The following is a 27,871-nucleotide window of genomic DNA, read 5'->3' on the forward strand; positions in this document are numbered from 1 at the left end:
AATCTCAATGGCGATCCGATCTTCTCTACAACTCACAATATATGGAGAAGGAAAACCATTATGGCTCTCAGACTTAGCAGGCTGCTGCAACAATCCCGCTGGGTTGATTCTGCTTGTCATGAGTGTCGCTACTTCAGCACCTCATCGGCTATCCTCTCCGGTCACAACAAATGGTCCACAATTAAGCATGACAAGGCCAGAAACGACAAGGCCAAGAGCAGGGAACGCCAAATAGTGGGAAAGGAAATTGCCAATGCTACACAGAGTACGTATGGCCATTCAATTGTGCATATCTCAGATCCTAATACTATGTTCTAGTGTGGGGACCCGACACGAAGTACAATCCTCGTCTAGCCCTCGCGCTGTCGAATGCGAAACGAGCCTCCATCCCGAAAATCATTATCGAAGCAGCAATCGCTCGCGGACAAGGACTCAGTGTATCGGGTCAAGCACTAGAATCTCTGACAATTGAGGCTATGCTGCCTGGTTCAGTGGCTGCGGTTGTAGAGTGTCAAACGGATCAGAAGGCGCGCGTGCTCCAGGACATTCGCTATATGATTAAAGACAATGGAGGAATCGTCACCCCGACTACATTCCTCTTTGAGAGGAAAGGGAGGGTTGTTATGGAGAAGAAAGATGGTGCGAATGTAGACGACTACTTGGACCAGGCGATCGAAGCAGGAGCGGCGGACATCACCACCGATGATAAGGGTCGCCTCGTGATCTTGACCGATCCGTCAGAGACAAAAACTGTGGGCGAAACATTCGCGAAATTGTCAGGTCTCAGCATTGACGAATTGGAGATATTCTGGGATCCCAACCGGGACAGCATGGTCGTGGTTAAGGACGAGGAACAAGTGAAAGATCTTGAGGACCTATTGAGTGCTCTGCGGGAAGATCCCAGTGTTCAAGATATATATCTGAACTCGATAGAGAAGTTCTGACCTCTTCGCCGCTATGCTGCTGTCTGTCTCATATCGAGAGCCGAGCATGTACAATATGTATTATACCGATACCAAGCATTTCAATGGCGCTATGAGAAATTTCATTTCTAGAACTGGTGTTCAGTCTCATCCGACTATTAGTTTACTCTTTGCGCAAAGCCTTCATTGTGCTTCTCATCAGAACGCCAGTACCCCGGCACCCAATCGCATCCAACCAGTCAAGCATATGCACACGGTACTCCTGCCATGTAATCTTAGCACCACCATCCCTCTCCAGCGCCTGTAGGGCTTTCTGGGTGACTGGCTTTCTGAATTTCGGGCGGTCATCCGCAACCTGCTGGTCCTCTTCCAGATCCGCAAAGCAAGCTGCAGACAGGTTGCAAATTGCAGCGTGGTGACTAAGAGAGAATATAGATGTAAGATTAATGTGGAAAGCGCTTTCGCGGTCATAGTGTTTGGCTGCCTCGGACAGGCCCTTGATATAGTTTGTCAACGCAGTGGTAGTCGGTGCTGGGACGAGACAGCCTAGCGCATTCGGGTCTTCGGTGTTAAGTGCACGGTTGCGCCATAGCACATTGCACATGTCCATGACATACCCGTTGAACCGACCAACGAGATCTGTTCCATAAGCCGGGGAGTTTTGTGCTTGGAGAACTTGTGAGCTCAGAGAGGCCTCGAATGCAGATTTGTAGACGGCCAATATGGAGTTGAGGGTTGAGAGCACGGCGATGCTAGGTGTGAAGGCGAGTGTGTATACGGTTTGCGCGTACGGAAGTGTGATGCGGAATCGGGCGTCTTGTGGTGCGTGAGAAAAGAGTTCTGAAAGGGTTTTGTAGAAGTCGAGCACAGAGACTGTAGCTGGCTTGGACTCTTTATCCTCATCCTCCACCGAGAACTCCAGAATCGAAGAGGCTAGGAGCTCGGCGTGTACGATGATCTGACTGAGATACACCGATTCCTCTGTTTTGTCTGACTGTGATCGGAGTTTCACACCCCATTGGTTGATTAACGCTGAATAGAAACCCAACAACGCTGTTCTGGAACGAAGACTCTCGTCCAACACAGCTGACTCCAATGGTGACCATAATTCACTTCGAAGCGACGCGAAAGATTCAATGGGAATGTACTGGAGAAGCCGGAAGACGTGGTCACGATTATCCTTGCCATTCCATGTTTTCAGATAAGACTTCAAAAATGAACGTATCGAGGATGGGAGGTCCTAATATTTGGTTAGTGTCTGAATTGACAATGATCTGTCTGAAAACCATACCTTGGTATAGGATGCATATCCCACAACAAAACCCAATACATATGATAACGTCTCAGGTTCATCATCCTCATCCTCACGTAGCAATTCCAACTTATCCTCCAGGAAACTTCTCAGCCACTCATTTAGACGATGATTTGCAAGTTCGGATTGGACCAGGTGAAGATATTTCTGAGCCATTGCATCCCCCAGAGTTGAGATAATCTGATTTGGTAATTCGATCTTGTCAAGCTTGTCGACAAAATGGCCAATATCACGAAGCTCCTCCAGCGATGTGTGCTTATGAGATACCCATGAAGTTTGTAGAGTCGGAATGACCACTTCAATCCTACTTCTTTTCACAGTCCCTCGATGAACAACTTGGAAACTCGATCCCTGGCCGGCCTGCACTCTTTCCATATTCTGATCTTGCAGCACCTTCACATGGCTTGACCACTCCGGGTCTGGGTGTTTGAAGAAGAGGGCATTCCTTCTCGATCCTCCAAAATCACCGAGAATGATCTCGGGGTAGTAATTCTTGAAAACCCTCAGGAGGCTGATAAGCTCTTTATCTTCACCACCAGCAGTCTGTATCAATTCCATCAAGGCTTGAATGCGGAATGGCTTGACGTGCTTTCGTCTTGTGATAAGTGAGAGAAGGTGACACAGCGGTTTCCGCAAACTAATCATGTCCAAATAATTGAAAAGGACAGCATAAAGTTTGGCGAGATGCATCCTATCCTCGAAAAGATCATACGCAAGAATCAGCCAGCGCAATAGCAAAGCCTGTGTGGCGGGGCTCGGTTTGTTCTTGCTGGGCCCAAGACAGCAGACCACTTGAGTGACATTCTTGGACGCGATCCTCTCCTGGGGGTACAGGTTTTTGATCAGCGTTGTAGCAGTGCCCTGGTCTAGGTTATTCTTCGTGGTCAGAATCTTCAGGAGACGGGCCAGCACGGGTTGCGGAATGCCGCTCTCATACGCGCTTGAAGCGATTGTTTTGGCCAGTAGACTGGCATCTGTGTATCTCTGCTTAGGGGGCACAAATGCAACTACCAGATTGCATTAGTAACATGTTTTGCCGTTTCAAGAGGCTTTTTGGCCATACCAGCTTCCAAGTGCTCGACCGCATCAAGTAGGCCGTTTGGCCGGTTGCTTCCTGGAGAATTGTTAGCGTGATTCAACTGAAAGGATAAAAACAGAACTGACCTGTGTCGACATCCATCTAGACGAAATCTATTACAAAATTGCCACAATTGGTGTGTCGTCGAGAATGACAGAATGTACGGGATGGTGGTATTGGCGCGTAGTTGCGCGATGCTTTCGTCCTCAATTTGGCGCGTCGAAAAAACAACAATCCGTTTGGATGTGTGCAATTTCTGGCAATTGTTTTGAAACTAATAGAATCAAAGCAATGAATGTTTTAGATACAGATCCAACGGCAGTTGCATAGAAGAACAAGCGGGCGCGGAGATGCGAAAATTGCCTTAAGCCTAATCGGGTAATTATCAACAACGGCTTCTACCTTCGTCTTATTATCTGATCATATCATAACTGTTAGTTACTTTTCTCTTGTACTTCTGTGATACTGGATAAGTGAAGGTCGGAACTCTATAGTGATTTTCTAGAGGAATCCTCAATTAAAAGGATCGGAATTAAACATTGCTTGCTACAACATTGTAATAATTATGATCCAATGCTCACCAGCATCATGCCAAAAGTAGTGAAATCGAGTGATTTACTAATTATGCAAAGGCGTTGATCCCTGGTTCATCGGTCTATGGGCCGAAAAGACTTGCATCTGAACAGTTCATTTCCTCTTGCGAGTAGACGACTTAGAAGTAGTCTTGGAAGAGGATTGGGTAGCCACTTCCTCCTTCTTGTCACCTTCAACAGCATCAGTAGGCTCCTTCTTCTTGTCACCCTCAACAGCATCAGTAGGCTCCTCCTTCTTGTCACCCTCAACAGCAGGAGTAGGCTCCTCCTCCTCGTCACTGTCACCTCCCTGGCCGAATTCGTTGACGCGCTTGTAGTCAACCTTGTACTTCCAGCCTTGGTAGAGCCAGACGAAGAAAATAACGTCGTCGCGGAGAGTAGCCAGGCGATGGAGCCAGGGCATCTTGACGGTGAAGGCGAAGAGATCGTCGATGAAGGTGTTCAGGAACTTGTAGGTCAAGGCCTTGCCAGGCATGTGGGCAACAGACTTCAACCGGTAGTTGATGTAGAGACTGGGGACCATCATGAGGAAGCCGTAGGCGTAGACGCTGCCCACCAGTGTCTGGATAACGTAAGAGTACCAAGACTTGTGGGTGTTGTAGACTAGGCTGTACGCGGCGTATGCGAGCAGGAGGGGAACAGCCAAAATATACAAGTACTGGAACGCAATTTCATCGTACTCCTTAGTCTTCTCCTCGGTCTCGCTAAGCTTGTGTTTGTCCTCGAAGACAATCACATAGGGCAAGAACGACAACCAAGAGCTGGCTGGCGGTGGGCGCAAGCGAACGTCGACGGTCTTGGTAATCTTCCAGAATTCCAGAAGTATACCAAATCCTTGACTGCCCATGATCATCCAAGATGTGTTCTCACTGTTGTCCATGAGGTAGAGGAAGATGACAGCCTGCATGAAGACGTTTGCCAAGATTGTGCGAACTGAAGTGCCAACAATGTCCTTCTTCTTACGCCAGTGGGCCTAGAAAGTGACAATGTTAGCGACGCTACATACCACACGTTTTGATAGGGAGATATCACTTACAATATCGTTCTTGAAGGCCAAAGTCTCAAACAACATATGGAAGATAGTGACCACACCCGTGGTGCAGAGGAGCCAAATGTTCGTATCCAAGAGAACCTCCTTCACCATCTCCCACTCGGTTCCATCTCCACCACCGGGAGCAGGCTTGCCATAAGCAGCCTGGCGGGAACTTTGTTTCGAGCCTTCATCAACACTGCTGATGATGTTGAACTTCCAGTTCGCCATGTTGTTGAGAGTAATATGCAACGGCACGGTCTCGACGGTAGAGTTCAACTCGGTCATATGGGTCTTCAGTTGCCAGAAGGTGTTGAAGAAAGCGATAGGGTAGTACCATCCATTCTTTCCACTAGCATCGCGGGCACCAGTCCGCTCGAGCTGCACATACTGGCGAGCTGCGGGGTTCATCTGGGCCAACTTCTGAACTCCGGAGTCTGGGATCAGGGACAGGGTGAAGTTGGGGTGATAGTATGACATGGTTGAAATATCCGGGGTGTTATCTTCCTCCTGGTCATGATCATCCTCGGGGCCCGACAGAAGGTTCTTCAGCTTCTTGACCTTCTTCTTGGGGAGGTACTGGTTCAGAGGTCGGATGAAGTGAACTGCATCAGCGGTATTGTAGTTCTTAGCGGTGGGGTCTAGCGGGTATCCGGTACGAGCCAAAAAGAAGTGAGCCCAGAGAGTTCCATTCTGTTGGACCTGCTTTGGGACCTTGATGGTGGTGTCGATTTCGCGAGTGTCACTGTAGTTTCCAATTGTGAAGTTCTTCTCGTCCACCACAAGAATACTGTCCGGTGACTTGAAGTTGGGCACAATGATAGACGGGGTTACATAAATGCTGAGATCGACAGCGCTGTCGGAGGGCCAGATTGGGGCGATGGTCTCAGGAAGAGCACTGTGTTCGGCGACTTCGCTGGGATCGGGGCGATCGGCAAATGCAGGGATGCCATCAGAATTCAAGCTGGGAGAGTCTGTCTTGTCCTTATTTCCCATGTACTGGCTGATGGCAAATTGGACCAACAAGAAGATTCCAAGACCCTGAAGGGCCCCCTTGAAGCCCGACTAAAGGGAGTCAGTAAATTGAACACAACAACATTGAATCAGCGACACATACACCGGACGACTCCTCCTGTCTGCGTGGCCTCTGTTCCGACATGATGGATGAGGAAAAGAAAAGAAGAAGCCAAAAGGCCAGCTAACGTGGGCGATTAGCACGCGATTAGATCGAGGCCCGGGAACTTGCTCGGTCTTGGCATTTGTCTTCCGACCTTCGGGCATCTTCCATTCTTATACTTTGCTATTAAGCAGCTTTGAAATTGCAATCGCGTGATGGATAGCGCGTTCGACTGTTGGCGTTGACCCTCATGGAAAATAACCCCCCTTTGATGCCCGCGTGCAATTCCCGTCGCATAATGAGCCTCGAGTATGGCTGATCACCGCGGGGGATTCACCCATTGGCCTCTCAGTCGCGCGCCAGGTCCTCGCGCATGGAGACTATGCGTTTCTTGGATTAGCACATACAGCTTTGGAACGGGATGAACGTCGCCGGGATGAATTTGATGCTTTTCTCGATGAGGTGGGGCAACACGATGGCTGGGCACAGCGCATGAAGACAGTTCCGCTAGATATCCGGTGCGATCATTAAGGCAGACATCTCGATTATGAATTATGGTCTTAATTACTGACAGTCTTTTGGCACAGAATGATGGGAGAGTGCCAGGCAGTCGTGGCAGATGCAGTCATAACATTTGGAAGAGTAGACATACTTCTATGCTGTACAAGTCAAGGTGACCCTACATTCCTGAAGATACCCTCAAACAGTATACTGACCTACCCCAAGCCCTGATTGGAACAGTTGAGGAACTTTCTGCTTCAACTCAAACCATGAATCTTGTACGCGATCAATTCGAGGTTAACTATTTCGGTCCCCTCAATATCATCAAAGCTGCGCTCCCCCATATGAGGAAAGAGCGCGCTGGGCATGTGATGATAATATCAGGGATCAGTAAGAAATATATCCCGTCTATTGCTTGAATATTGGTCTAACGATATACAGCGGCGCATATCGGTACACCCGGACTAGGAATGTACTGCGCAGCGGGTTGGGCCCTTGAAGGATTCTGTGATGTCAGTATCTCTGGAGTGGTCCTTAGCGCAGAAACTAATCTATTTTACAGAGTCTGGCTTACGAAATTGCCCCGTTTAACATCAAACTCACCATCTTCCAATGCAGCATCGAAATTGGCATCCTCACCAACCTAGTAACCAGTGTCCCTCCAATCTTCCCCGCCTACTCACCCGCCAGCAACCAAGCGCCTCTCTTCCGTGGAATCTTAAACCACCTTGTCCCCCAACTTCCCGGTGCTTCTGTCTCATCTGACAGTCCAGTCACACCAAGTCCAGCCAACGATGAAAACGCCCGAGTTAGCTCCATTGAAAATGGCCCATTCTCCGCTCCAGAAGTTGTCTCCATGCACCCACCATTAAGCTCCGCACATCTTGAAGTGCTGGTCTCTGAAACAGTATATGCCATTACATCAATTGGTGGCCATGAAAACCCTCCTTCGCGGCATATTGTTGGACAAGAAGGTGTTGCGAGTGTCAAGGAGAAGCTCAAGACTGTGAGTGAAGAGTTAGAGGACTTTATACAGGCTAGTTTTGCTGTTGATGTTACCACGGACTCAGATCCTATGCCCGCTATATCTGGATTAAATGACGGGCCTTAGTGGATAATATTATATTTCTCTTTCGGTTAACCAATGAGCTCCGGGGGTTAATAGTTATTTTGCTGCCAGCTTATATTACTCTAAAATTAAGAGTCGACTCTGACCAATGCTGTTCAATGCTCACTAATCCTACCATACCGTCCCATAGTTTAGTCAAGCAAAGCGAGGAGGGGTTCTGCAAAAGTAGGAAGAGTTGCTAGGGGCTTGGCAGATAAATTTGAGTCGTCCAAGGCTAAATCACTCTTTCCTAAATAGGTGGTACTCCTAGTCAGGTATAGTTCATGAGGAGATATATATTAGCCACCCTCCATCATATATTTCAGATATATTTTCCAGGTACTCTGTACAGTTTCCTTAAATCTGTGATTCCGTGCTCTACTCCACACACTCCGTATATTGATTTCTCTTGGCCTCCATTTTTCATCTTCCTATTATGGATTGGTGAGTTCGCCTGTCACAAACCCAGACTTGCTGGCTATGGGCAGAGATACCCAAATCAGCCACCCCCATTTGGTTCCCCGGGTGACAGGCCGCTTGAGCCTCATGGAATACGAAGAAGTAGGCCAAATATAGGCTAGATTAACATACTCCGTATATGAATACGAGATCGGGTTGCAAGTAACGAGAGAGCGGGGTTGAATACGAGCTCCTCCGCACAAGCTTGAAGGAGGGATACGGAGTACTACTCAGATAACATTTTCAGAGACATTTTAGGCACGGAATACACTAGTATAAGACTGGGGTCGATTTCCTCGGATCCGGGTAGGATCAAATCTACCACCTTCTACGCTTTCATTAGGACGCGAAGTCCCACGTCGGTCTTTAGTTCCTAGTTTCTTTATCTCAAGCAAAACCCCCCCAATCCTCCCGCCATGCACGCTTGGCAGACTATCTTGGCCGTAGCCCTAGGCTGCCACCTTGCCAACGCCGCCGAGTGGAGGATACAAGCTGCCGCGATCGTCACCGGAGCTCTCATTCCTCGACAGGAGCAAACATGCCCCGAAGCAACAGAAACATTGTGCAGAGATGGGACTGGGGGATGTTGCCCTTCTGGCTCTGCTTGCACATTTATATTAGGCAAACCTAGGTGCGCAACTGGCTGTAATGGCGGTCCCAATTGTGCCGATGGAGGCTGCTGTAATATTGGATATAACTGCCCTACACTTGGCGGCAACTTTTGTCAACAAGCAACCAATTTCATTCCCGCGCCTATTCCAACTATGACGATCCCACCTTCCCTTACGTTTCCAACTGAGACTGCGGAAGCTCCCACTACTGAGAGTGCTTCGGAGCCTACGATTACTTCTATCTCTACAAGTATCTTGGAGCCTTCCAGCACATCGGAGTCAAGTAGCACGTCGGAGCCAAGCAGCACGTCGGAGCCTTCCAGCACGGAGCCGACCATTACAGCTGCCTCAAGCACCAATATTGTGACTTCGTCGTCTAGCCCAGGAGATACATCAAATACTGCGTCTGAATCATCTGAACCGTCTCAATCATCCGACTCCCCATCGGCGACGGAATCATCCACAGATAACGCGACTCTCGCGGCAGCAACACCAGAAACTGCCTCCGGTATTGCCGGCTCATTGTCGGCGAGCTGGGATTCATGGATGGCGTTGGCTATTATGGCGCCTTTCATTTTGTGAAGCATCATGTGTAATTATAATCTTTTTTGAGAGTCCTGTTTAGTTAGCAGAAATAATTCTTTAGGAAAGGGTGACACTTCTTCTTCTCTTGTTCAGCAAGGCTTACTCAATACTTGGATTATCTTTCAGGTGACTATGGACTTGCCAGCTCTCATATAGTCCCTTGCAAGATATTGCCTGCAAAGCATAGGTTGGTAGAAAGGACCACCGACAAGTCGAAACAAAACAAACACCTGGTTATATCACGTGATCCATATGTATCAAGTATGAAAATTACCAGTATCCATCCTATATTCCGACATCTTGAGGTTCATTTGTTCATTGTAAGCTAGCTAACTTGGTCATGTACCGAACATTCTTCATCCTAATCCTCGCAACCATGGGTGATATCAAGGGTAATAATGTAAGCGAGTCTGGTGTAGTTATCGATATTTCCATGTTAGAAGTGGAAGGTTAGAAGTGGAAGGTAGCTACCGAGGTTGTCCATGTTGAAGGAACCAAGCCTCTCGCACATCAAAGAGGCTTCCCATGTCCTGGTTGTTTCGGTAGCAGCGGAGTGACTTCCAGGCATTCCCTGTACGGCTGGTCGGCTTGCGGCCATCGATTTGTAGAATCTTCAAGACGAGTGCTCCTGGCGAGGGGATATTGGGAACGATGATCTCGTCCGGCTCACTATCAGTAGTTGGAGACGGAATTGGGATTGGATCTTTCTGTTGTTCGGTATTTGGGGGTTTATTAATTTCATCCCGCTCAGCCTCAACGGGTGCCTCAATGTGTGTAGATAACTGTGGTCCAAGGAGCTCTGGGGGCTCAGAGGTGGAAGAAAGTACCGAAAAGGGGGATTCTGCCCGCGAGGGCTTTTGGGGGGAGGATTCTGCTGCAGCTCTGTTATTTTCTGCGATTTTTGCAGTCAAGATTCCCATCACAGAAAAAGAATCCGTGGTATTCTGCTCATCGCGTTGGGACACTTCTATTTCCTGGGGAACCTCGACTTTTTGGGACTGCGGTTCGGATTGCTTTGGCTGGGTTTTACGTGGTCGTCCTCTCTTTTTCACTGGGGGTTGAGGTTCTGGCTCAGGAATCGTGCGCTTGGGTTTTCGATTTCGCGTACCACCAGGGCTGAAAATAACAACGCTGAATGGGGTATCTTGTTGGCTCTCTTCGTTATTTGAAGGTGAAATGACTGGCTGTGTGCCGGTAGCGGTATCGGTATCGGTATTTATCTCAGTGGAGGATGTAGGGACCTCATGTGGCGCTTTATCGGTGTCGACCTTTATCTCCTCGCCATCGGAAGTTGCGTGAGTGGCCTGCGATGGCTGTAGCTGTGTGTCGAGGTCGACTTTTATATCTTCCTTTCCCTTCTCTGGTATCGAAAATGACCCCGCCTTATCGAAATTGCTTCGAAGAAAGACTCGTTCACCGGGTGGAATCGCAAAAGTCAATCTTGGCCCAACACAGTCAAGGACCTGTAGTAGTTAGTAAATGGCAGAGCAGTATACGGAGTGGATAGATCTATACATACCATGACTTCCTTTTCGATGATAATTCTGCCAGGGCCCCTACCGAAAATATGGTAGAATTTCCAGATATCGCCCGGCTGTATAACACCTTCATCTATAAGAGTTCCCAACCTCACACTCGCACTTTCTCCAGCCATCGCATACCAGCTGACTTTTTGCTTCTGGCCCCAGAACTCTTCATATTCCCGCTCTTTGAAGTCGTCAAAGTCGCCGTTTTCGCGCTCCTGTTTGGCTTCCTGCGCCTCCCGCAGCCATTGGGGGTCGTAACGGCCGTGTTGGAGATCGAGCTGGAACTGTCGAATGCCGTCGCGCCAGTTGTTTGAATAGCGGAGAAAAGAGTCAGGAATGGGTTTGATCTTTGCGTTAGGGTCATCCGATATAGCTTCTGCCTCCGGATGAACATCTGGGGGAAGTAGAGAGAGGATTTCGCGCTTTTCACTTTCCTCAAGGCAATTCCATGCTTCAGGTCGCGCCAGAAGTTTCTAGAAATGTTTAGCCTATCGTTAGCTTAGATAATCTGGTATCGCATTTGTGAAGGATTGGCTCATACCACTAGATCCATATCAATAAGCAGGGACTTATCGCTCGTCAATAGCTGCTCCTCGCTCCATTTCCCTCTAGCAGCAGGCCTTCTTGGGGTCCTAGCTCGTGAGCCCGCTTCAGATGTTAGGGTCGACATGACGAGACCTAACTGTTCTGCTATATCGGCAGAACTAGCAGTAGCACTACTATGGCATTTTTATAAGACGTCAGTGGAAAGGAGAGTGATAAGCAAATGCTCACCGTGGTTCTGCCGCACGGGACCTTCCTACCGCCTTTGCGTCTCTCTTCCTCGGAGCCATTCTCACGGCAAAACAAAGGGGAAAGCGCTGTCCTTCAGAACAAAAGAGCAACGCTTTCAGGATGGTGAGGTCAACGCAGATTGCAAGGCTCGATGGTGAGGAACTCTCTGCGAGGTTGGGAGGATGCGTAGTGCTGATGTCAAAGTGAAACAGGCCTTATGCTGGCAGCCTCGGTCGACGACGAGCAGGTACGTGACAACGATTATTTAAGCTGATCAGGAGCTTACAATATCCGTAGGCTGAATCGGAGCTCTCTGAGATTAAGAGTCAGGCTAAAATGATATTTCGGCGATTGAATCGCAACTCCGCACCCCAAGCCAGTATTGAGTCTGGCCAATACAGTCTACAGTAAGTCGCAGCCATCAATCAACAAACATTGTCAATGGACAATCTCTCACATGCCTTTCAGCTACACAATCCAGGACGATATATGCTTTCTATGCATTTGCGACAAGTCCTACCCCCGCAAACTCGCATTTACCTATCTCGCTGATCTGGCCTCCGAATTCACGACTACCTATACCTCCTCACAGTACCTCTCACCAACCCTCCGTCCCTATGCCTTTGTCGAGTTTGATACCTTTATCCAGCGCACAAAGAAACTGTACCAAGACAGTCGCGCGTCTCAGAATCTTGACAAGCTGAACGATGAGCTCCGTGATGTCACCAAGGTGATGACAAAGAACATCGAGGACCTCTTGTATCGAGGCGATAGCTTGGAGCGGATGGGTGAACTGTCTGGGCGACTCCGCGAGGATAGCAAAAAGTACAGAAAGGCGGCTGTACGCATCAACTGGGAATTGTTGCTGAAGCAGGTGGGTCTATACTTTGCGTCAGATTTCCCCTGAACGATTTTGGCTAACCATCTCACAGTATGGACCTTTCGCTGGCGTCGGGCTTGTCATTTGCATCCTTCTTTTCTGGCGATTCTTCTGATTCCTTGCTCTCCGTGGCCATGCTCATAGGCCTCGCTGTATGAATGTACGCATAGTTAATACCTCGGTGATTGCGGGTTACAATCCGCCGATTCTAGAACACAGAAAATTGCTTGAACATGTATCGTATTTGATGATGTCTAAATCTCATCCTCTTCTTCGTCGAAATCGTCTTCCTCTCCCATATCGTAAAGAATCCGACCTCCTTCGCCTGGGCCATCGTTATGCTGTGCGTCGAAGTACGGCAACACAACACCTTCTCTTTCGCGCCTCTGTCGGTCGGTGAGACCCAGCTCAAAGGTCGACGTTAGTTCCTCATCACCCGCGCTTGGATCTCGCCCCATAGGAGGATTGTACAAAACATTATCGTCAAGCAACGTCACGATCTCTTTCAGATGCTGTGGCGAATACCGCGAGGCAGGCGGGAGAAGGTACCATTCCAGTACACCACGGCCACTCTTCCGCCTGTGCTCCAGTTCAATAACAATTCCCTCGGCTTTGCCAGTACCAGCCAATCTGTCCAATCGGCCGAGGAGAACGCCTTCTTGCTCTTCCTCAAGCCCGAAGACTGGAGGAGCCAGACTGCGGTCGCGAGCAGCCTTCTGTGCTAGAACGTGCGAGAACGAATGAAGTGTGATGATGCTCGTAGCGAGGTATGTCAACACAGAAATAGGAGATGGTGAGTAGGGACTTTGCTGTGGAAGTTCGGGGACATCTTGATGATATGTCACCACGAGTGACGCATCAACCTTGGCCGATGGCGACGTGGGAGCAATAAACGAGCCAAGGAAGGAGGGTAAATCAAATCCAGGGTCGACTCTTTTTGAGTTCAGAAGGGGGTTAATAGAGTCAATGATGATAAGACGCCCTACTCGGGCAGTAAGTATGCGTCCACTAGCGGGGTTAAATCCACAATGCTTACTGCGTGAGGGGTTGGAGGCTGCAACAGGCTGATAAACTGCGCTCACTTCTTTAACTATATCGGCAGGGCTCTTGCGGCGTGTTGATACAAAAGCATCGACTCCATCCGGTTGCTTCAGGGTTTCAAAAGCGACGAGTGTGACATGGACTTTGGATAGCTGTCGAACTAGTCAGCATGGCTGTCCACCCCGTGCCTAGTGAGCCAGGTGTCGCTAGTGGTAAAATTTTCAGCCAATATACCTTTGCACGTCTGATATATTCTTTCAGGAGTGGCGTAGCCGGTTGCTCCAAAGAATCTAAGACAAGCGTGAGGGGCGATGCAGTGTCACGCAAGCTCAAGAGTTTCGAAATCAAGAGTAAGTTGTGCGTTCGCCTGTGTGAAAGATTGATAGGGGCCATCTTTTCTTGATATTAAATACTCTTCTCGTCTAATTGCTTTCTGGAGACGTAGGTTGACGACCACATAGGAAGTGGGGTTGTGCTGCGAAAATTTCGTGGTGGGATTTAAAGTTGAGGCTCCACGAGCCGGCCCGCGGGCTAGCCATTTCTGTGGGGCAGACAGAAGGTGCTTCGAAAACAATGTGAACAAACGGAATAGACAGACAATGTTAGCTTATCGGTGATGAAGGGAGTTATCATGGAGAAAACAAGGTGGTGAATCACCTCAGACGGGTTACGCCGGTCTCTACTTCCTTATTTGTCAACTCGGACATCAATTGAGCGCACTTACCCATCCTGTCCTATCTTTCCTTGTGCCTTGTAAATGCAATTGACAATAGGAAACCGACCCTAGTAGCTTAGGAGATACCTGTTCTTCTATTCTTCCTCGGCCAGACAGCTTTGAACCTCAACAAGAGAAATTTCGTGCTGGGAATCAGGCTTTGGCAAAGCTACAAGTGGAGCTACAGTATATCGTTCAAAGTCACCTGGAGCCCCTTATGACTATGGAGAAAGCTAAAGAGTACCGATTGGAACTCATGGAAGAACGTGGGCTCAGAGCATGAATCGAGTAACTTCAATATGTGTAAGCATAAATGAGAAATCCGATAGTCAGACTGACTCAGGTTTATGGCGTGGCTTATTGGTCTAATATAGTTTCCGATTCTGTAATTTAATGTATAATGTGGGACTTGCGGTCTTTTTTCAGTGGTGACATTTAATACGATGTGAGATGGAAGAACGAAAGAAGCCAATTGTCATATTTTTGGTAGTTCCAATAACTATACTAACAACACCCTAACTATATATTACATATTTGGCATTACCCAGGGGACTGGATACATCGCTGGACTTTCAATCTTTATCCGCATGCGCCTCATGGACCTCTGTCGCCTCTCCTTCATATGGATCAACAACGGTAGTCGCGAATTTCCTCGCCGGAACTCCGCGCTCAAAGAGCAAATCCAACTCCTCATATGTGCGTCCTTTTGGCTCGGGGAGCCGGAAGAATGCCCAGACCAGGGAGGCTAGACACGTACCAGCCCAGAAATAGGCACACCGAGCACCCCAGTTCCAGGCTGTGGAGTTGAGCTGATAGTTGGTCAGGACATTGACGACAATGTTACTGATATTGTATAGACACCGGGCGAGGACGATCGTCTTTGCTTTGAGACGAGTGGAAGATAGTTCTGAGACAAGAGAGTATGTGACAGGGCCGACGCTGATGTCATAACAGAATGTGAAAATGATTAGCATCACGCCGATTGCCCATTTAGCTGCGTTGTTGTCTCCCGGTGCAAAAGAAAGAGATCCTGTGATGACCAGAAGGACGAAAAGACTGGCGAGACCGGAGATGTGGATAGTTCGTCGGCCCGCGTAGGACATTAGGAACCACGATCCAATTGTGCCCAAAATGCCGAGGCCGTATTGTCCCAGGGATAGATTGAAAGATTCAACGGTAGGCAGTCCTGCTTGGACACAGAAATAGGCGAAATAACCCATCAAATTCTGGCCACATAGGGTCTGCACTAACCAGACAAGACAAACTACCTCAGTCCGTCGAAGATTTGTTCCCTTGAAGCAATCCCAATATGTGGTCCCACTGGAAAGTGATTTCTCCAACTCATTGGTGTGTTGAATCATAGCAATCGTCTCTTCGGGGTCAAAGTTGGGGTCATTGGACGATGTCAACCGCTGTAACGCTCGTCGGGCTCCTTGCACATTACCCCGACGCACATGCCACCAAGGGGATTCAGGTGCGAAAAGACAGCCGATAATGATTGGGATTGGCCACACCCATTGCACACCGAAAGGAATGCGCCAGGCCCATTGATCATCGCGAGAAATAGAACCGCGGTTGACGCCAATAGCCACGAACTGCCCGAATACCCAACACATATTGATGAAAGTGGTCAGGTAAGGTCGCAGGACTACCGGACAAACCTCGGAGGCGTATGCGGCTGGCAAAGTCTGGAAGATACCCCAAGGGATACCCGCGAGAATCTCGGCGGCCAGCAACATCTGAATATTGACTGCGAAGAAAAACAGAAAAATGACTGCTGTGATGGTGGTCAAGGCACAGACCATGGTCTTTCGATATCCCAGGCGCTCAGAGACCAGACCATTGATCAGAAGCCCAATGACTTCACCACAGCGTGCCCCATTAGAAACGCCGGATTGCCAAGATGCCGGAACAGCCCATTTCCCCGAGGCAGTCTGTTCTCCGAACTTCTGGTTGAACGCGGGTGATGCGTACATTGAGCTCAACAATGCGAGATCGTACCCTTCCATGATCAGAGTGGACGAAAGGAGGACTGACCAGCCAACGGCTTTGGGGTATAGCCGCAGAGCCTGCCAGAGGGTCATAGACTGCTCCTTCCTAGATGCTAGTCTGCCTTCTGCAAGGACAGGGGAGACTTTGCCGTCCATGCTTGCGGATTCGTCGTCCATGGACACCATTGGAACTTGTGTTGCGATTTCGAAGATTCGAACAATAGTTTCTTGTCAAGGCCTAATCAGAATCGAAGGCTGATACTATCCCGATACTTCAGACATTATCAAGACTGATAAACCATGGGGCGATGCGTCATTTATACAAAAGATCTCAAGTCCAAAATACACGCATGACTTAGTCCACGCGCATCGCGTATCCGGGGAAAATGCATATGGACTGTCACTCGCTTCCAAAAATTCGAAAAACTGGGGAAGCTGGAGTGTGGAGGTCTAGATGTGACGAATCAGCGTGCCAGGACGGAGCCTGTCGGCGGCAAGTCGGTCGTTAGTCGGAGGCGCAGCATCCCTCCGGAGGCTTGGCGGTATGCAGGGTCTACCACGTTTGCCCAGGCCGAATTGATGCCGAGTTATGATGAAAAGGTATAAGAGGGGTGTCCTGGTGGAAAATAAAGGTGTCAAGCCACAATGTCACCACATGCGACACAGGATACGGTTGTTCCTACGGGGACAAATAACTGGTGGAAAGAAGCCACTGTCTATCAGGTTAGTTGCGAGAACATGAAGGTATTCCTCAAGACATAATATTGACTTTTGTGTCCTCGATTCGAAGGTATACCCGGCTTCCTTCTATGACAATAACGGGGATGGCTGGGGGGATATCCCAGGTGTTGTCAAAAAGGTCGATTACCTTCAGTCGCTAGGGGTTGATGTCGTTTGGCTATCGCCGATGTACGACTCACCCATGCACGATATGGGCTATGATATCTCCGACTATGAAAATGTTCTCCCTGCTTATGGAACCGTACAAGACGTGGAGAATCTTGTGGAAGCTTGTCACTCGCGAGGCATGAAATTGATTCTAGATCTTGTCGTCAACCATACCAGTGATCAGCATGCTTGGTTCCAGGAAAGTCGGAGCAGCAAGGACAATGAAAAACGCGATTGGTACTTTTGGCGCCCTCCTCGATATGATGAGGCAGGAAATCGGATGCCTCCGAGCAATTATCGAGGTTATTTTGCGGGAAGTACATGTGAGTTGAAATATTTGGCAATAATCAGTATATTTGAACTAACGATGCTTTCATGTAGGGACCTGGGACGAGAAAACGCAAGAATACTATCTGCATCTATACGCCAAAGAACAACCTGATCTCAACTGGGATAACAAGGCCACGCGTGAGGCTATCTACAACAGCGCAGTCCGGTTCTGGCTAGACAAAGGTGTCGACGGTTTCCGAGTGGACACAGTGAACAAGTACAGCAAGCATACAAACTTTCTAGATGCCCCCATCACGGACCCGAAAAGTTACATCCAACCCGCCATCGGAATGTGGTGCAACGGCCCCCGGATTCACGAGTTCCTGCGCGAAATGTATGAAGAGTCATTTGCTCCGTACGGGGATGTCATGACTGTGGGCGAACTAGCCAATACACCTGATCCCAAGAACGTCCTCGAATATGTGGGAGCATCGGCTAAAGAACTTAGTATGGTCTTCCACTTGGACATCGGCCATATTGGCATGGGACCCACCCTAGAGGAGAAGTACATCTTTACGCCGTGGAAGTTGACAAAGATGAAATCCATTGTGCAGAAGTGGCAGTCTTTTATTGAGGGAACGGATGGCTGGACCACCGCTTTCTGTGAAAATCATGACAACGGGCGCTCTGTCTCTCGGTTTGGATCGGATTCACCCGAGTTCCGGGAGATCTCTGCCAAAATGCTGGCTCTGATGATGATTACTATGACTGGCACTCTGTTCATATATCAGGGACAGGAGATTGGCATGATCAATGCACCACGCGAGTGGCCCATTGAGGAATACAAGGACATTGAAGGATTGGGGTATTACCGGGAAGCAGAGCAGCGCAGTGAGAGTGGAGCCGATCCTACTCGCAAAGAGCATATCATGGATGGTCTTCGAATCCTGGCTCGCGATCATTCCAGGCTGCCGATGCAGTGGGATGGCTCGGAACATGCTGGTTTCACTACCGGGAAACCGTGGATGCGAGCGCATGATCTCTATGGTGAGATCAATGTGAAGAGACAGGAGAGTGATGCATCGAGTGTCTTGTCTTTCTGGAAAGATGTTCTACGTCTGAGGAAAGAGCACCGGGAGTTGTTCATCCACGGTGCATTTGAAGTACTTGACTACGAGAATCAAGAGACGTTTTGCTTTGTCAAGTCGAGACAAGATAAACGGGCATTGGTCGTTCTGAACTTTACTAATAGATCTCAGCCATTCACACAGGCTGTGAAAACCGTGGGCATGAAGTTGCTAGTGGGCAACTACTCCGATTCATTGCTGGAAACCCTGAAGCCCTTCGAAGGACGTGTTTATATCTGAGATATATCCCGTAGAATACCAACCGGCAATATGTTTCTATAAATTTTGGTTGAAATCTTGCTTTCCTAGGATAATATTCTGCGTAGCACCTCTTACGCCTGGCCATAATATTCCCCGATGTCGCTAATTTCTCAGCATTCCACGGCTTGTAGCTCAGCGGGAAACCCCTGGGGGGATTTCCTAGGCCTTTAGAATTGACGTCTCCTTTTCTGAACACACAATGAGAATGTGATTAAAAAGGTAGTTTCCACTACTACTACGAATTAAGTCACAATGGATATATCGAGTCTGCCGAATGTTGAGGCCTGATAAACGAGGCCACAATTCCCATTTCCTTCCGGCTTCTTCCCCGACTTCCCCCCGACTTCCCCCCGCAACCCCGGATTTTTGCGTTCTGCTAGTTCCTCTCGGTATATTTGTACCTGAATTTCCAGATGCCAGACCCACAGGCCAAGCAAGCATGTGATGCATGTCGCCGACGTAAAGTCAAATGTATTTTCCCAAAACCTTGTGAGCAGTGTCGAGCTGCTGGCCTGGTCTGCCGAACCTCCTCGCAACGACAGAAGAAGGGGAGACAGGGCCAAACAGCCAATATTCTCAATGAACTCAGAGCAAACCAAATTGAACAGGCGCTGGCACAGAATGCGAATCTTTCTCCGCCATCAATGACTCTTGGGCTCGGGGATACTATACCAACTCCCCAGTCACTACAAACCTCGGGAAGATGTCAGTTCGCGAAAACCCCGGGCCTTGTGAGCGGGGAGCTTGTCAACGCCTGCTCGGGATATTTTTTCTCGCGAATGAGAGGAACAGTGCCCGTTTTGCAACCCGGCAGCTTTCAGAAACAGGTGGACCTTGCCGATACATGCCTCCATGCTTATTGTCTAGTCACTGCTTTCTGCGCTTTTGTGGTCACTCAAACCGGATTTGCCGTGGAGCATTCATCTTTGGAATACTCTCGGGTTTTTTGTACCGAAGACTACCGAAATTCCCTGATTGAGGAAGCCACTGAAGCTCGAAAGCATATCGATCCATTCACGGATCCTATACGGCAAAGCATTATCATCGCTTTCCTTCTGTATGGATGTCATATTGGACTTGGAAACCAACGGCATGCATATTATTTTCTCCGCGAATCGACGACACTTTATACAGCTAGCGCACTGGAAAGTCAAGCATCATCGGCGCAGGTGGATGACGATGACCCTTCCTTGGCAGGCAAATTGTTTTGGCTCCTAGTGGTGTCCGAGAGGTATTTTCTTCGCCTATTCATTAGTGATTCGCTAACACGGTGACAGAGCTCACGCTATTCGTCGACATAGACCTATTACGCTACAGGTCACTCCCGAAAGCCCTCAATTAGAAGACGATCCACTCCCAACTCAATTGGAAGACAATGTACTAGAAAATGCATCAGCCATTGGCTTTCGGTGTCTGGTAAACCTCTACCGCCCATTTGATGAAAGTTTTCTGAGTCAGTGGAATGGAACGAATGCCACATGCTCGATTGAGTCGCTGGTTCGCCTTGAGGAGCTTATCCAAAGTGCAGTCCCGGCAGACCTTGATCTGCCTGATATACTCATGGCAGACTTGCGTGTGTCTCAGCAGTGGCTGCGTATCATGATATGGCAACTATCTACAACTGCTGGGTTTCTTTCGACAAAGCCTAGTCATGAATGCATGGATTTTCGCTACCCCCTCCTAATTGCTGAAGATCTCTGCTTTGCGACATGGAAATTATCCAGGCAGAGTATGGAAACTCACGGAATTGGTCTTGTATGGCTTACCTACAAACATACCAAGCATATTCTAACATACTGTAGATTGAAAAAATATTTGAGGTGGCGTGCACCTTGATTGATGTCATGGCATGCCTCTCAACGGCTAGACTACGTTCTTCGGGCTTCAAGCTTGGCCCGCAGGATTATCTCAAGCATTTCTTTACTCTCATACACGACCTTCCCGGGGGCCGTCGAAGGCTTCTTCCGCTGCTACTTACCAAAATAGGGCAAACTCTGCCATCCATGGTAGATCCTATCACCGTTCATCTCAAACTCCAACCCAGCCCCTTGGTTTCAAGCTCTACCAATGAGGAATCATCAATATCCGCCATTGCGAGAAGTGGCAACTCAATTGAACAGCCCTCCACTGAATTGGTTTCAGAGTCTGCGAATTGGATGAATGGTAACTTCAACTATGCGGAGATGAGCCGCATCGGTGAGAAAACACCAGAAATTGATGAGGCATTTCTCCAATACTCCAGTTACTTTCCCTGAGACCGGATAATAGGCTGCGCCTCTCAATTTATGCTTGGTCAATAAAGCTACATATGGGGGAAAGTATTGAGACGACAGGACTTTTCTACCATTCGAGTTGTCTACAAGAGCTGGACCTAATAAATACAGCAGATTTATTTGATTGTTCCTGACAGGCCTCAAAGTGCTTTCCTACGTGACAATTATCTCTTTTTGGTCAAAATAGTAGTCCAGTGGGATCAAGCATGAAGTGCCAGGTGTTCTCATCAAACCAACTCCAAAACTGGCATGAATTGATAGTCAGAATCACCTTTTTCCACATCTGCTTCAATGACTTCATCCCCTTTGATGTCTCATTTTTTCAAATTGGCATCTGCATTTGCAATCTGCTTGCTTATATGCTATATCATCGTTAGGTGCAACTATGATACATAGCTCACCTGACAAACGAGGCAAAGACAAGGCTAGTGCCCTGAGATCCAGTGCTCGGGCATGTTTTGAAAGTATGTCAGTGGACAGCCTACGGTTTACAACATCGCCTGTCTCAAAGACCAGCGATTCAAACAATCCATGATCTACCGATCTAACACATTTTTTGGGCCTACTTGGTATCAATATAGCAGAAATCGATCTCTGTATCTAACGTGGTGCATATTTTTCTTTTCGCTGTGCCACCTCGATCACTTTATATCTGGAACTATGAGGCTTTGCATTGCTACCTTCAGTTTGATTCAATCTGACACAATGGAATATGTCGAATTATTTCAAGTTGTTCTTTAACTAGTTACTGTATTCTTAACACTTTCTATACCTATACGTGCTCTATCCCTATAGAGCAATTTAAATTAACAAGAATATTAGTTTTGTAGTACTCTTTTTGGACGTCTTTTTGGATGTTTTTTTTAGATGCTTTTATCAATTATACGAAGAATTTAGGTAAAAACTGTAGACTAATAGGGTGAAATAGGTAGTGAGATACCATATAAACCTACGATATATCGCTGATCTCTATATGTATAGCAAGATACTTAGATAGTGCCATAGTGCAGTCGTAAGTCATATACTCCTTCTCGTACATATAGGGTTTCATTGGGTTCATTGAGAGACATCACATTTGATTATTCAAGCGACGCATCAGGCTATTACTGACACTGATCAAAGCAGTTTTAAAATTGAATCCAAACCGTACAATTTGTTTGTCACGGCTATAGATCGGTCAATCTGCCATGTCACAAAATGCACGACTGGTCTCTTCCCGGAGCCGGAATAAACTTCTCTCTGGTCCTGAGAGATTCAGGCCGACATCCATTGCGACAACTTGATACCCTCTACATTTCTATCCCTACAAGCATTCGCTTTAGGACTCCTTAAACCTGTTATCATTACTCAAGCTCTTGAAATTTGAGTAAAGCCATCCTCATCTGGCCCCAGCTGCCACAAACACCCAAGGTGTACGGGGCAACGCCCAGACCAGATCAGACCTTTTTAACAATGGCGGAGCCACCTGCAAAACGTGCTCGCCGAGTCGACAGCTCAACCATGTGGGATTCGAATGATAAACGGCCTCATGCACCAGAGCAAGAGTCAGATCGCGACCGCAAACGCTCACCAGCTCCACGAGATGACCGACGCGACGGCCGGTATCGCTCTCGCTCACAAGAACGCAAGGATGGAAGGCGAGATAGGAGCTGGTCTCGAGATCGCCGCGAGCGGGACAGAGATGGGCGTGGGGCCCAGAACCGAAAGAGGAGCACTAGCCGGGAGCGCAACCAGGATAGACGCGGTTGGTGAAAGATTTGAATTATTGAAGTACTCGTGCCATGCTAACATATTAATATCAGGCAATGCACCCAAGAACGTCAAGTTCCGCGAACGTTCGCGCTCCCGCTCGCCGCATCGCAATGGCACAAAGGCCCGGTCACCCCCTCGAGGCCCTAAGAGTGACCGCCATGGCGACCGCAAAGACCCTCGATCGCGAGATGTTGGGCAGAAGGCGAATGGCGCACAACCAGGACCAGATCGCCACGAGGATGCGATGGACGTGGACTTCAACGAAGATGCGGACGAAGACGAAATGGAAGCACAAATGCGAAAGACCATGGGTTTCAGCCGGTTCCGGACTACAAAGAACACCAAAATCCCCGGTAACGACATCTATGGTGTGCGGAAGGAGAAGAAGATCGAGTACCGACAGTACATGAACCGCCAGGGTGGTTTCAACCGGCCTCTCAGTCCCTCGCGATGAACCTTTAAATCCTTCCTATTCCTACGGTCTCATACTTCTTTGTATTCACTGGACATTTTCTGCCTTCTTTCGACACGATATGCATTTGCGGAGTACTTTTTATGCTGGCTTGATATTTTTCCTTCCCATTCTATGGCCCAAACCTTTGTGGATCTACTACCAATTTCATTACTTCAAATATTAGTGAACCAAAAAAATTCAATGATTCATAGCCAAATCTGTAGATAAAAACCGGTCACGACTTGATTGCGGATGCGACATATGACTGGACAGACTAGATCCCCAGTGACGTAGGCATTCTCTATATAATGAGCACACCTGCTGTTCAAACTTGTCAACTACAACTAACTCCCTACACAGTGGCTTCTTTGCGATCATTAGCACCCAAGGTAACGCCAAAATTCAAGATGTCGGCAACAGGAGATCGGCGTGAGATTGTTATTGTTGGTAAGAACAGATTGTTTGCGCGACTTTCCTACCCCGCATGTATATTCGCAAATTGCTAACCACAATCCTCACAGGTGGTGGCATCATTGGATGCTGCTCTGCATATTACCTCACAAGACACCCGTCATACGACCCTACCCGTCACAAGATTACACTCATTGAGGCCTGTGAAATCGCCGGCGCTGCATCAGGAAAAGCGGGTGGCATGCTGGCGCAATGGGCTTTCCCAAGCAACATCGTTGGTCTCAGCTACAAACTGCATGCCGAACTTGCAAAAGAGCACGATGGTATCAATCGATGGGGATACAGAGAGGTCAATTGTGGCCAACTCGTCGTGAGAGGTCGTGCTCTTGCCGAGCACACTGCAGGGAAATCCGGGGGTGGAGATAGGGAATCTCTGCTGAAACGCAGTGCAGCGGCTATGTCGAAGCTGAAGTCTGCCAAAATCCCCCAGGACTTGGATTGGATTGAGCCGGATCTTCTGCGGTCCTATGAAAATATGAGTGGACCGGGCGAAACTGCTCAAGTGCACCCATACTTCTTCACTACCTCTATTGCAAAGCTCGCCCAGGACGAGGGCGCAAGTATCATTCTTGGACAGGTTACAGATATTGATCGGTCTAAGGGTTCTGTGCAGTCAGTGACATACACTGATAAAACATCAGGTGAAACAAAAACCATCACCGCAACCGATGTGCTCGTTGCTGCTGGTCCCTGGACGAAGACTATCCTCCCAGAGGTCCCCATCTCAGGCATGCGGGCCCACAGCGTGGTGATCCAGCCAAAGAAACCAGTCAGCGCATACTGCCTGTTTACAAACATCGAAATCCCGGCCGACTTCAACCCCGAAAAGAAGTCACGCCCAACTGTGGCTGCGCCAGAGATCTACGCGCGCCCTGATGACACCGTCTATGCATGTGGCGACGGAGATAGAACGGTCCCATTACCAAAGACTTCTGCAGATGTCCAGGTTGACCAGACGCGCTGCCAGGAAATCATAGATCATGTGGGTAGCATTTCTGACGAGCTGCGCGACGGAGAGGTTCGCGCTCGCCAGGCTTGCTATCTTCCTAACTGTGAAACTGGCGGTGGGCCACTAATTGGCCTGACCGATGTAAAGGGACTGTATGTTGCAGCTGGCCATACCTGCTGGGGTATCCAGAATGCGCCGGGTACAGGGAAGCTCATGAGTGAGTTTGTATTTGATGGCAAGGCGAAGAGCGCAAACATTGGATCGTTGGATCCACGAAACTTCATCTGAACAGATACTTGTCACACAATGTCTATCGCAAAAATATAGTACACCCTTCCTATGATATTAGCACGACATTTATAGTTTGTAGACAACGTGAGCACTAGAGCCGACGAGGAAAGGCGGGTGACGCGGTACGCATATGAGACTAGTCTGTATTTAGTAGGCGGTAAGTGGAGATACATACACCTATAGCTTAACGCCGCGCGAGGACAGAAGTCAATTGAATGAGGCTACATAATGCGTAACCTCGGGATTTCAGTGTTATTGACGTCGCTCCTCTATGCGACTGGGATTGTTGCAAATGAAGATCCCAATGACGTGTCCGTCCTAATTCGAGAGGCCGGACGTGCCAGCAACGAGTCCTTGCTTTGGGGCCCCTACAAGTCGAATCTCTACTTTGGGGTGCGTCCTCGCATTCCGAAGAGTCTTTCGGCGGGGTTGATCTGGGGAAAGGTTGACGATTATGCTGGTGCTCAACAAAGTATGTGATCCTTGGCAGCCCGGTTGCATTGGTGAACTAAAGCTAACATCTACCGAAGACTTTAGACACACATGCGAACAAAATGAAGGAATGGCTGGGTATGGCTGGGATGAGTACGATATCCGAAAGGGTGGACGGGAAACCATTCATGACGCTGGGAACAATTTGGACTTGGTCATCGATTTCATCAAAGTACCCGGTGGCCAGCACGGAGGTAGCTGGGGATTCCGAGTCAAGGGCACGCCTAGAGAGGGCGCAGACCCCGACCAGCCCATCTCCGTTATCTTTTATTCCACTCTCGAGGGATTCGGTCGCTTGGGGGCCGATTCTGCATCCTCTGAATCCACTGGAGTGGAAGGCAATGTCAAGCTCGAAGGATACTCCGCAGAACTTGGTGATTTCGCTATCGATGTCACCACTGGACCGGAAACCAACTCGCACCCTCGCTACAATCATCCTAGCTCCACAGACAAGCCATTGGATCGCAGCATTGTAGCTAGTGTGGCTTTCCCTGAGGAGCAACTTTGGCAAGCGAAGGGGATCTTCTTCACTCAATTGAAGGCAGAGGTTGACGAAGCCCTTGAAGAGTATGGAAAAGAGAACATTCCGCCCCCGGCCCAGCTGTTTACTATCAAGCACAAACCTGGCCCGGGAAACGCTCAGCTTGTCCAGAAGGTTTTCAGCGGTCCATTCGAGTTCGATGTCCTATTCTCCTCCGGATCCGCTTCCGAACCTTTGACTTCAGAAACCCTTACTAAAGAAATTGATGAAGCTTCGGCTTCATTTTCTGAAACCTTTGAGGAGCTTCTTCCGCCGCAGGCGCCATTTGACTCACCGAAATACTCGAGCTTCTCCAAGGCAATGTTATCTAACCTCATCGGTGGCATTGGGTTCTTCCACGGCGATGATGTCGTGGATCGGTCCGCAAACCCTGCGTATGAAGAGGAGAATGAAGGCTTCTGGGAAGAGACCGCCGAGGCCAGGGCTGCCGCGCAGCCTGTTATCGAAGGTCCTAAGGAGCTTTTCACTTGCGTTCCCTCCCGGCCTTTCTTCCCTAGAGGATTCCTTTGGGACGAAGGTTTCCATTTGATGCCCGTGATCGAATACGATACCGATCTTGCGTACGTTTACACCCACTTTCATTTGACTCACTAGTTTTGCCTGATACTGACTTTTACAGGCTTGAGATTATCAAGAGCTGGTTCCACTTGATGGACGAGGATGGGTGGATTGCCCGCGAACAAATTCTCGGCCAAGAGGCACGCAGCAAGGTACCTGCGGAGTTTACGGTCCAATATCCTCATTACGCAAACCCGCCTACTCTGTTTATGGCCTTGGAAGCATTCATGGACAAAGTCAAGACCAGTAACAACAAGAGCACCGAGTTCGCATCCCTAGACAACCAAGATGCGACCGCCAGCCTGCGTTCCGCCACTGTCCGACACCCGGAACTGTCTGAAGCATACCTTCGCTCATTCTACCCGCTCCTGAAGAAGCACTACAACTGGTACAGGAATACTCAGCGCGGTGATATCAAATCGTATGACCGTGAAGCGTTCTCAACTAAGGAAGGTTACCGCTGGCGCGGACGTTCCGTGCAGCACATCCTCACTTCTGGCATCGATGACTACCCCAGAGCCCAGCCACCGCACCCCGGTGAGCTGCATGTCGATTTGATCAGTTGGATGGGAATGATGACTCGCGCTATGCGTCGCATTGCTGAGAACGTTGGCGAGGAGGAAGACGCCGAGAAGTTCGCCTCCTACGAGAACGCTATCACTCGTAACATCGATGACTTGCACTGGGATGAGAAGGAGCAAACCTTCTGCGATGCGACTATCGATGAATATGAAGAGAGTGTGCACGTCTGCCACAAGGGTTACATCTCCATCTTCCCCTTCCTGACTGGTATGTTGGGTCCTGACAGCCCGCGTCTCAAGGCTGTGTTGGACTTGATCAGTGATCCCGAGGAGCTGTGGAGTGATTACGGTATCCGCAGCTTAAGCAAGAAGGATAAGTTCTACGAAACCGATGAAAACTATTGGAGAAGTCCTGTCTGGATTAACATCAACTACTTGGTGTTGAAGAATCTCTATGTAAGTGCTTCGATCTTTTGATTTATTTGCCCGCCGAATCTGACAGAACCTTCACAGGACACTGCGACAGTTTCTGGTCCTCACCAGGAACAGGCGAGAGAGATGTACTCTGACTTGCGGAAGAATTTGGTCGAAAATGTCTTCCGCGAGTGGAAGAGGACTGGATTCGCTTGGGAACAGTACAACCCTGACTCGGGCAATGGCCAGCGAACACAGCACTTTACCGGCTGGACCAGTATGGTGGTGAACATGATGTCCATGCCTGATTTGGCCGGATTCGGAAAGACTACTCATGACGAGTTGTAAGCTATTGAACTTCGATG

The 27,871-nt window shown here is 48.7% G+C and overlaps 14 protein-coding genes across 14 annotated transcripts; 9 read left to right on the top strand and 5 right to left on the bottom strand.

Moving 5' to 3' along the window:
* Positions 1 to 60: 60 nt before the first annotated feature.
* N7518_009545 (post-initiation translation factor DPC29) lies at positions 61 to 944 on the top strand (the record flags this gene model as incomplete). Its single annotated transcript, XM_057190471.1, has 2 exons — positions 61 to 265; positions 319 to 944. The coding sequence occupies 2 exons, from the start codon at positions 61 to 63 to the stop codon at positions 942 to 944; spliced, it is 831 nt and encodes a 276-aa protein (XP_057038127.1).
* A 142-nt stretch (positions 945 to 1,086) lies between these two features.
* Positions 1,087 to 3,415, bottom strand: N7518_009546 (Mis6 domain protein; the record flags this gene model as incomplete). Its single annotated transcript, XM_057190472.1, has 4 exons — positions 1,087 to 2,163; positions 2,215 to 3,242; positions 3,299 to 3,349; positions 3,400 to 3,415. The coding sequence occupies 4 exons, from the start codon at positions 3,413 to 3,415 to the stop codon at positions 1,087 to 1,089; spliced, it is 2,172 nt and encodes a 723-aa protein (XP_057038128.1).
* Positions 3,416 to 4,000: 585 nt separating this feature from the next.
* Positions 4,001 to 6,095, bottom strand: N7518_009547 (CLPTM1 family protein; the record flags this gene model as incomplete). The annotated part of the gene is made up of 3 exons (XM_057190473.1): positions 4,001 to 4,879; positions 4,943 to 6,001; positions 6,054 to 6,095. The coding sequence occupies 3 exons, from the start codon at positions 6,093 to 6,095 to the stop codon at positions 4,001 to 4,003; spliced, it is 1,980 nt and encodes a 659-aa protein (XP_057038129.1).
* Positions 6,096 to 6,407: 312 nt separating this feature from the next.
* On the top strand, positions 6,408 to 7,665 carry N7518_009548 (short chain dehydrogenase/reductase family protein; the record flags this gene model as incomplete). Its single annotated transcript, XM_057190474.1, has 5 exons — positions 6,408 to 6,571; positions 6,628 to 6,695; positions 6,747 to 6,944; positions 6,996 to 7,066; positions 7,117 to 7,665. Coding segments are annotated over 5 exons (1,050 nt in total), but the record flags the coding sequence as incomplete, so codon positions are not given.
* An 872-nt stretch (positions 7,666 to 8,537) lies between these two features.
* On the top strand, positions 8,538 to 9,314 carry N7518_009549 (uncharacterized protein; the record flags this gene model as incomplete). Its single annotated transcript, XM_057190475.1, has 1 exon — positions 8,538 to 9,314. The coding sequence occupies one exon, from the start codon at positions 8,538 to 8,540 to the stop codon at positions 9,312 to 9,314; it is 777 nt and encodes a 258-aa protein (XP_057038131.1).
* A 470-nt stretch (positions 9,315 to 9,784) lies between these two features.
* On the bottom strand, positions 9,785 to 11,676 carry N7518_009550 (uncharacterized protein; the record flags this gene model as incomplete). The annotated part of the gene is made up of 4 exons (XM_057190476.1): positions 9,785 to 10,780; positions 10,837 to 11,316; positions 11,385 to 11,562; positions 11,618 to 11,676. The coding sequence occupies 4 exons, from the start codon at positions 11,674 to 11,676 to the stop codon at positions 9,785 to 9,787; spliced, it is 1,713 nt and encodes a 570-aa protein (XP_057038132.1).
* A 61-nt stretch (positions 11,677 to 11,737) lies between these two features.
* N7518_009551 (SNAP receptor SEC22) lies at positions 11,738 to 12,612 on the top strand (the record flags this gene model as incomplete). The annotated part of the gene is made up of 5 exons (XM_057190477.1): positions 11,738 to 11,771; positions 11,830 to 11,864; positions 11,915 to 12,024; positions 12,086 to 12,491; positions 12,550 to 12,612. The coding sequence occupies 5 exons, from the start codon at positions 11,738 to 11,740 to the stop codon at positions 12,610 to 12,612; spliced, it is 648 nt and encodes a 215-aa protein (XP_057038133.1).
* Positions 12,613 to 12,751: 139 nt separating this feature from the next.
* Positions 12,752 to 13,931, bottom strand: N7518_009552 (Elongator subunit IKI1; the record flags this gene model as incomplete). Its single annotated transcript, XM_057190478.1, has 3 exons — positions 12,752 to 13,479; positions 13,534 to 13,690; positions 13,773 to 13,931. 3 exons carry the CDS (start codon positions 13,929 to 13,931, stop codon positions 12,752 to 12,754), a joined length of 1,044 nt encoding a protein of 347 aa, XP_057038134.1.
* Positions 13,932 to 14,825: 894 nt separating this feature from the next.
* Positions 14,826 to 16,430, bottom strand: N7518_009553 (putative MFS maltose permease; the record flags this gene model as incomplete). Its single annotated transcript, XM_057190479.1, has 1 exon — positions 14,826 to 16,430. One exon carries the CDS (start codon positions 16,428 to 16,430, stop codon positions 14,826 to 14,828), a length of 1,605 nt encoding a protein of 534 aa, XP_057038135.1.
* Positions 16,431 to 16,889: 459 nt separating this feature from the next.
* N7518_009554 (alpha-glucosidase) lies at positions 16,890 to 18,769 on the top strand (the record flags this gene model as incomplete). The annotated part of the gene is made up of 3 exons (XM_057190480.1): positions 16,890 to 16,967; positions 17,035 to 17,455; positions 17,514 to 18,769. The coding sequence occupies 3 exons, from the start codon at positions 16,890 to 16,892 to the stop codon at positions 18,767 to 18,769; spliced, it is 1,755 nt and encodes a 584-aa protein (XP_057038136.1).
* Positions 18,770 to 19,203: 434 nt separating this feature from the next.
* N7518_009555 (Zn(II)2Cys6 transcription factor) lies at positions 19,204 to 21,045 on the top strand (the record flags this gene model as incomplete). Its single annotated transcript, XM_057190481.1, has 3 exons — positions 19,204 to 20,021; positions 20,068 to 20,545; positions 20,593 to 21,045. The coding sequence occupies 3 exons, from the start codon at positions 19,204 to 19,206 to the stop codon at positions 21,043 to 21,045; spliced, it is 1,749 nt and encodes a 582-aa protein (XP_057038137.1).
* Positions 21,046 to 22,515: 1,470 nt separating this feature from the next.
* N7518_009556 (SNUT3/LISCH7 family protein) lies at positions 22,516 to 23,269 on the top strand (the record flags this gene model as incomplete). Its single annotated transcript, XM_057190482.1, has 2 exons — positions 22,516 to 22,807; positions 22,866 to 23,269. 2 exons carry the CDS (start codon positions 22,516 to 22,518, stop codon positions 23,267 to 23,269), a joined length of 696 nt encoding a protein of 231 aa, XP_057038138.1.
* A 407-nt stretch (positions 23,270 to 23,676) lies between these two features.
* On the top strand, positions 23,677 to 24,977 carry N7518_009557 (NAD(P)/FAD-dependent oxidoreductase; the record flags this gene model as incomplete). The annotated part of the gene is made up of 2 exons (XM_057190483.1): positions 23,677 to 23,716; positions 23,791 to 24,977. 2 exons carry the CDS (start codon positions 23,677 to 23,679, stop codon positions 24,975 to 24,977), a joined length of 1,227 nt encoding a protein of 408 aa, XP_057038139.1.
* A 231-nt stretch (positions 24,978 to 25,208) lies between these two features.
* Positions 25,209 to 27,854, top strand: cwh41 (mannosyl-oligosaccharide glucosidase; the record flags this gene model as incomplete). Its single annotated transcript, XM_057190484.1, has 4 exons — positions 25,209 to 25,452; positions 25,511 to 26,573; positions 26,633 to 27,548; positions 27,606 to 27,854. The coding sequence occupies 4 exons, from the start codon at positions 25,209 to 25,211 to the stop codon at positions 27,852 to 27,854; spliced, it is 2,472 nt and encodes an 823-aa protein (XP_057038140.1).
* Between the last annotated feature and the right edge of the window lie 17 nt (positions 27,855 to 27,871).

This window comes from Penicillium psychrosexuale, assembly GCF_028828465.1.
Source record: "Penicillium psychrosexuale strain IBT 29551 chromosome Unknown utg000005l, whole genome shotgun sequence".
Taxonomy (NCBI): domain Eukaryota; kingdom Fungi; phylum Ascomycota; class Eurotiomycetes; order Eurotiales; family Aspergillaceae; genus Penicillium; species Penicillium psychrosexuale.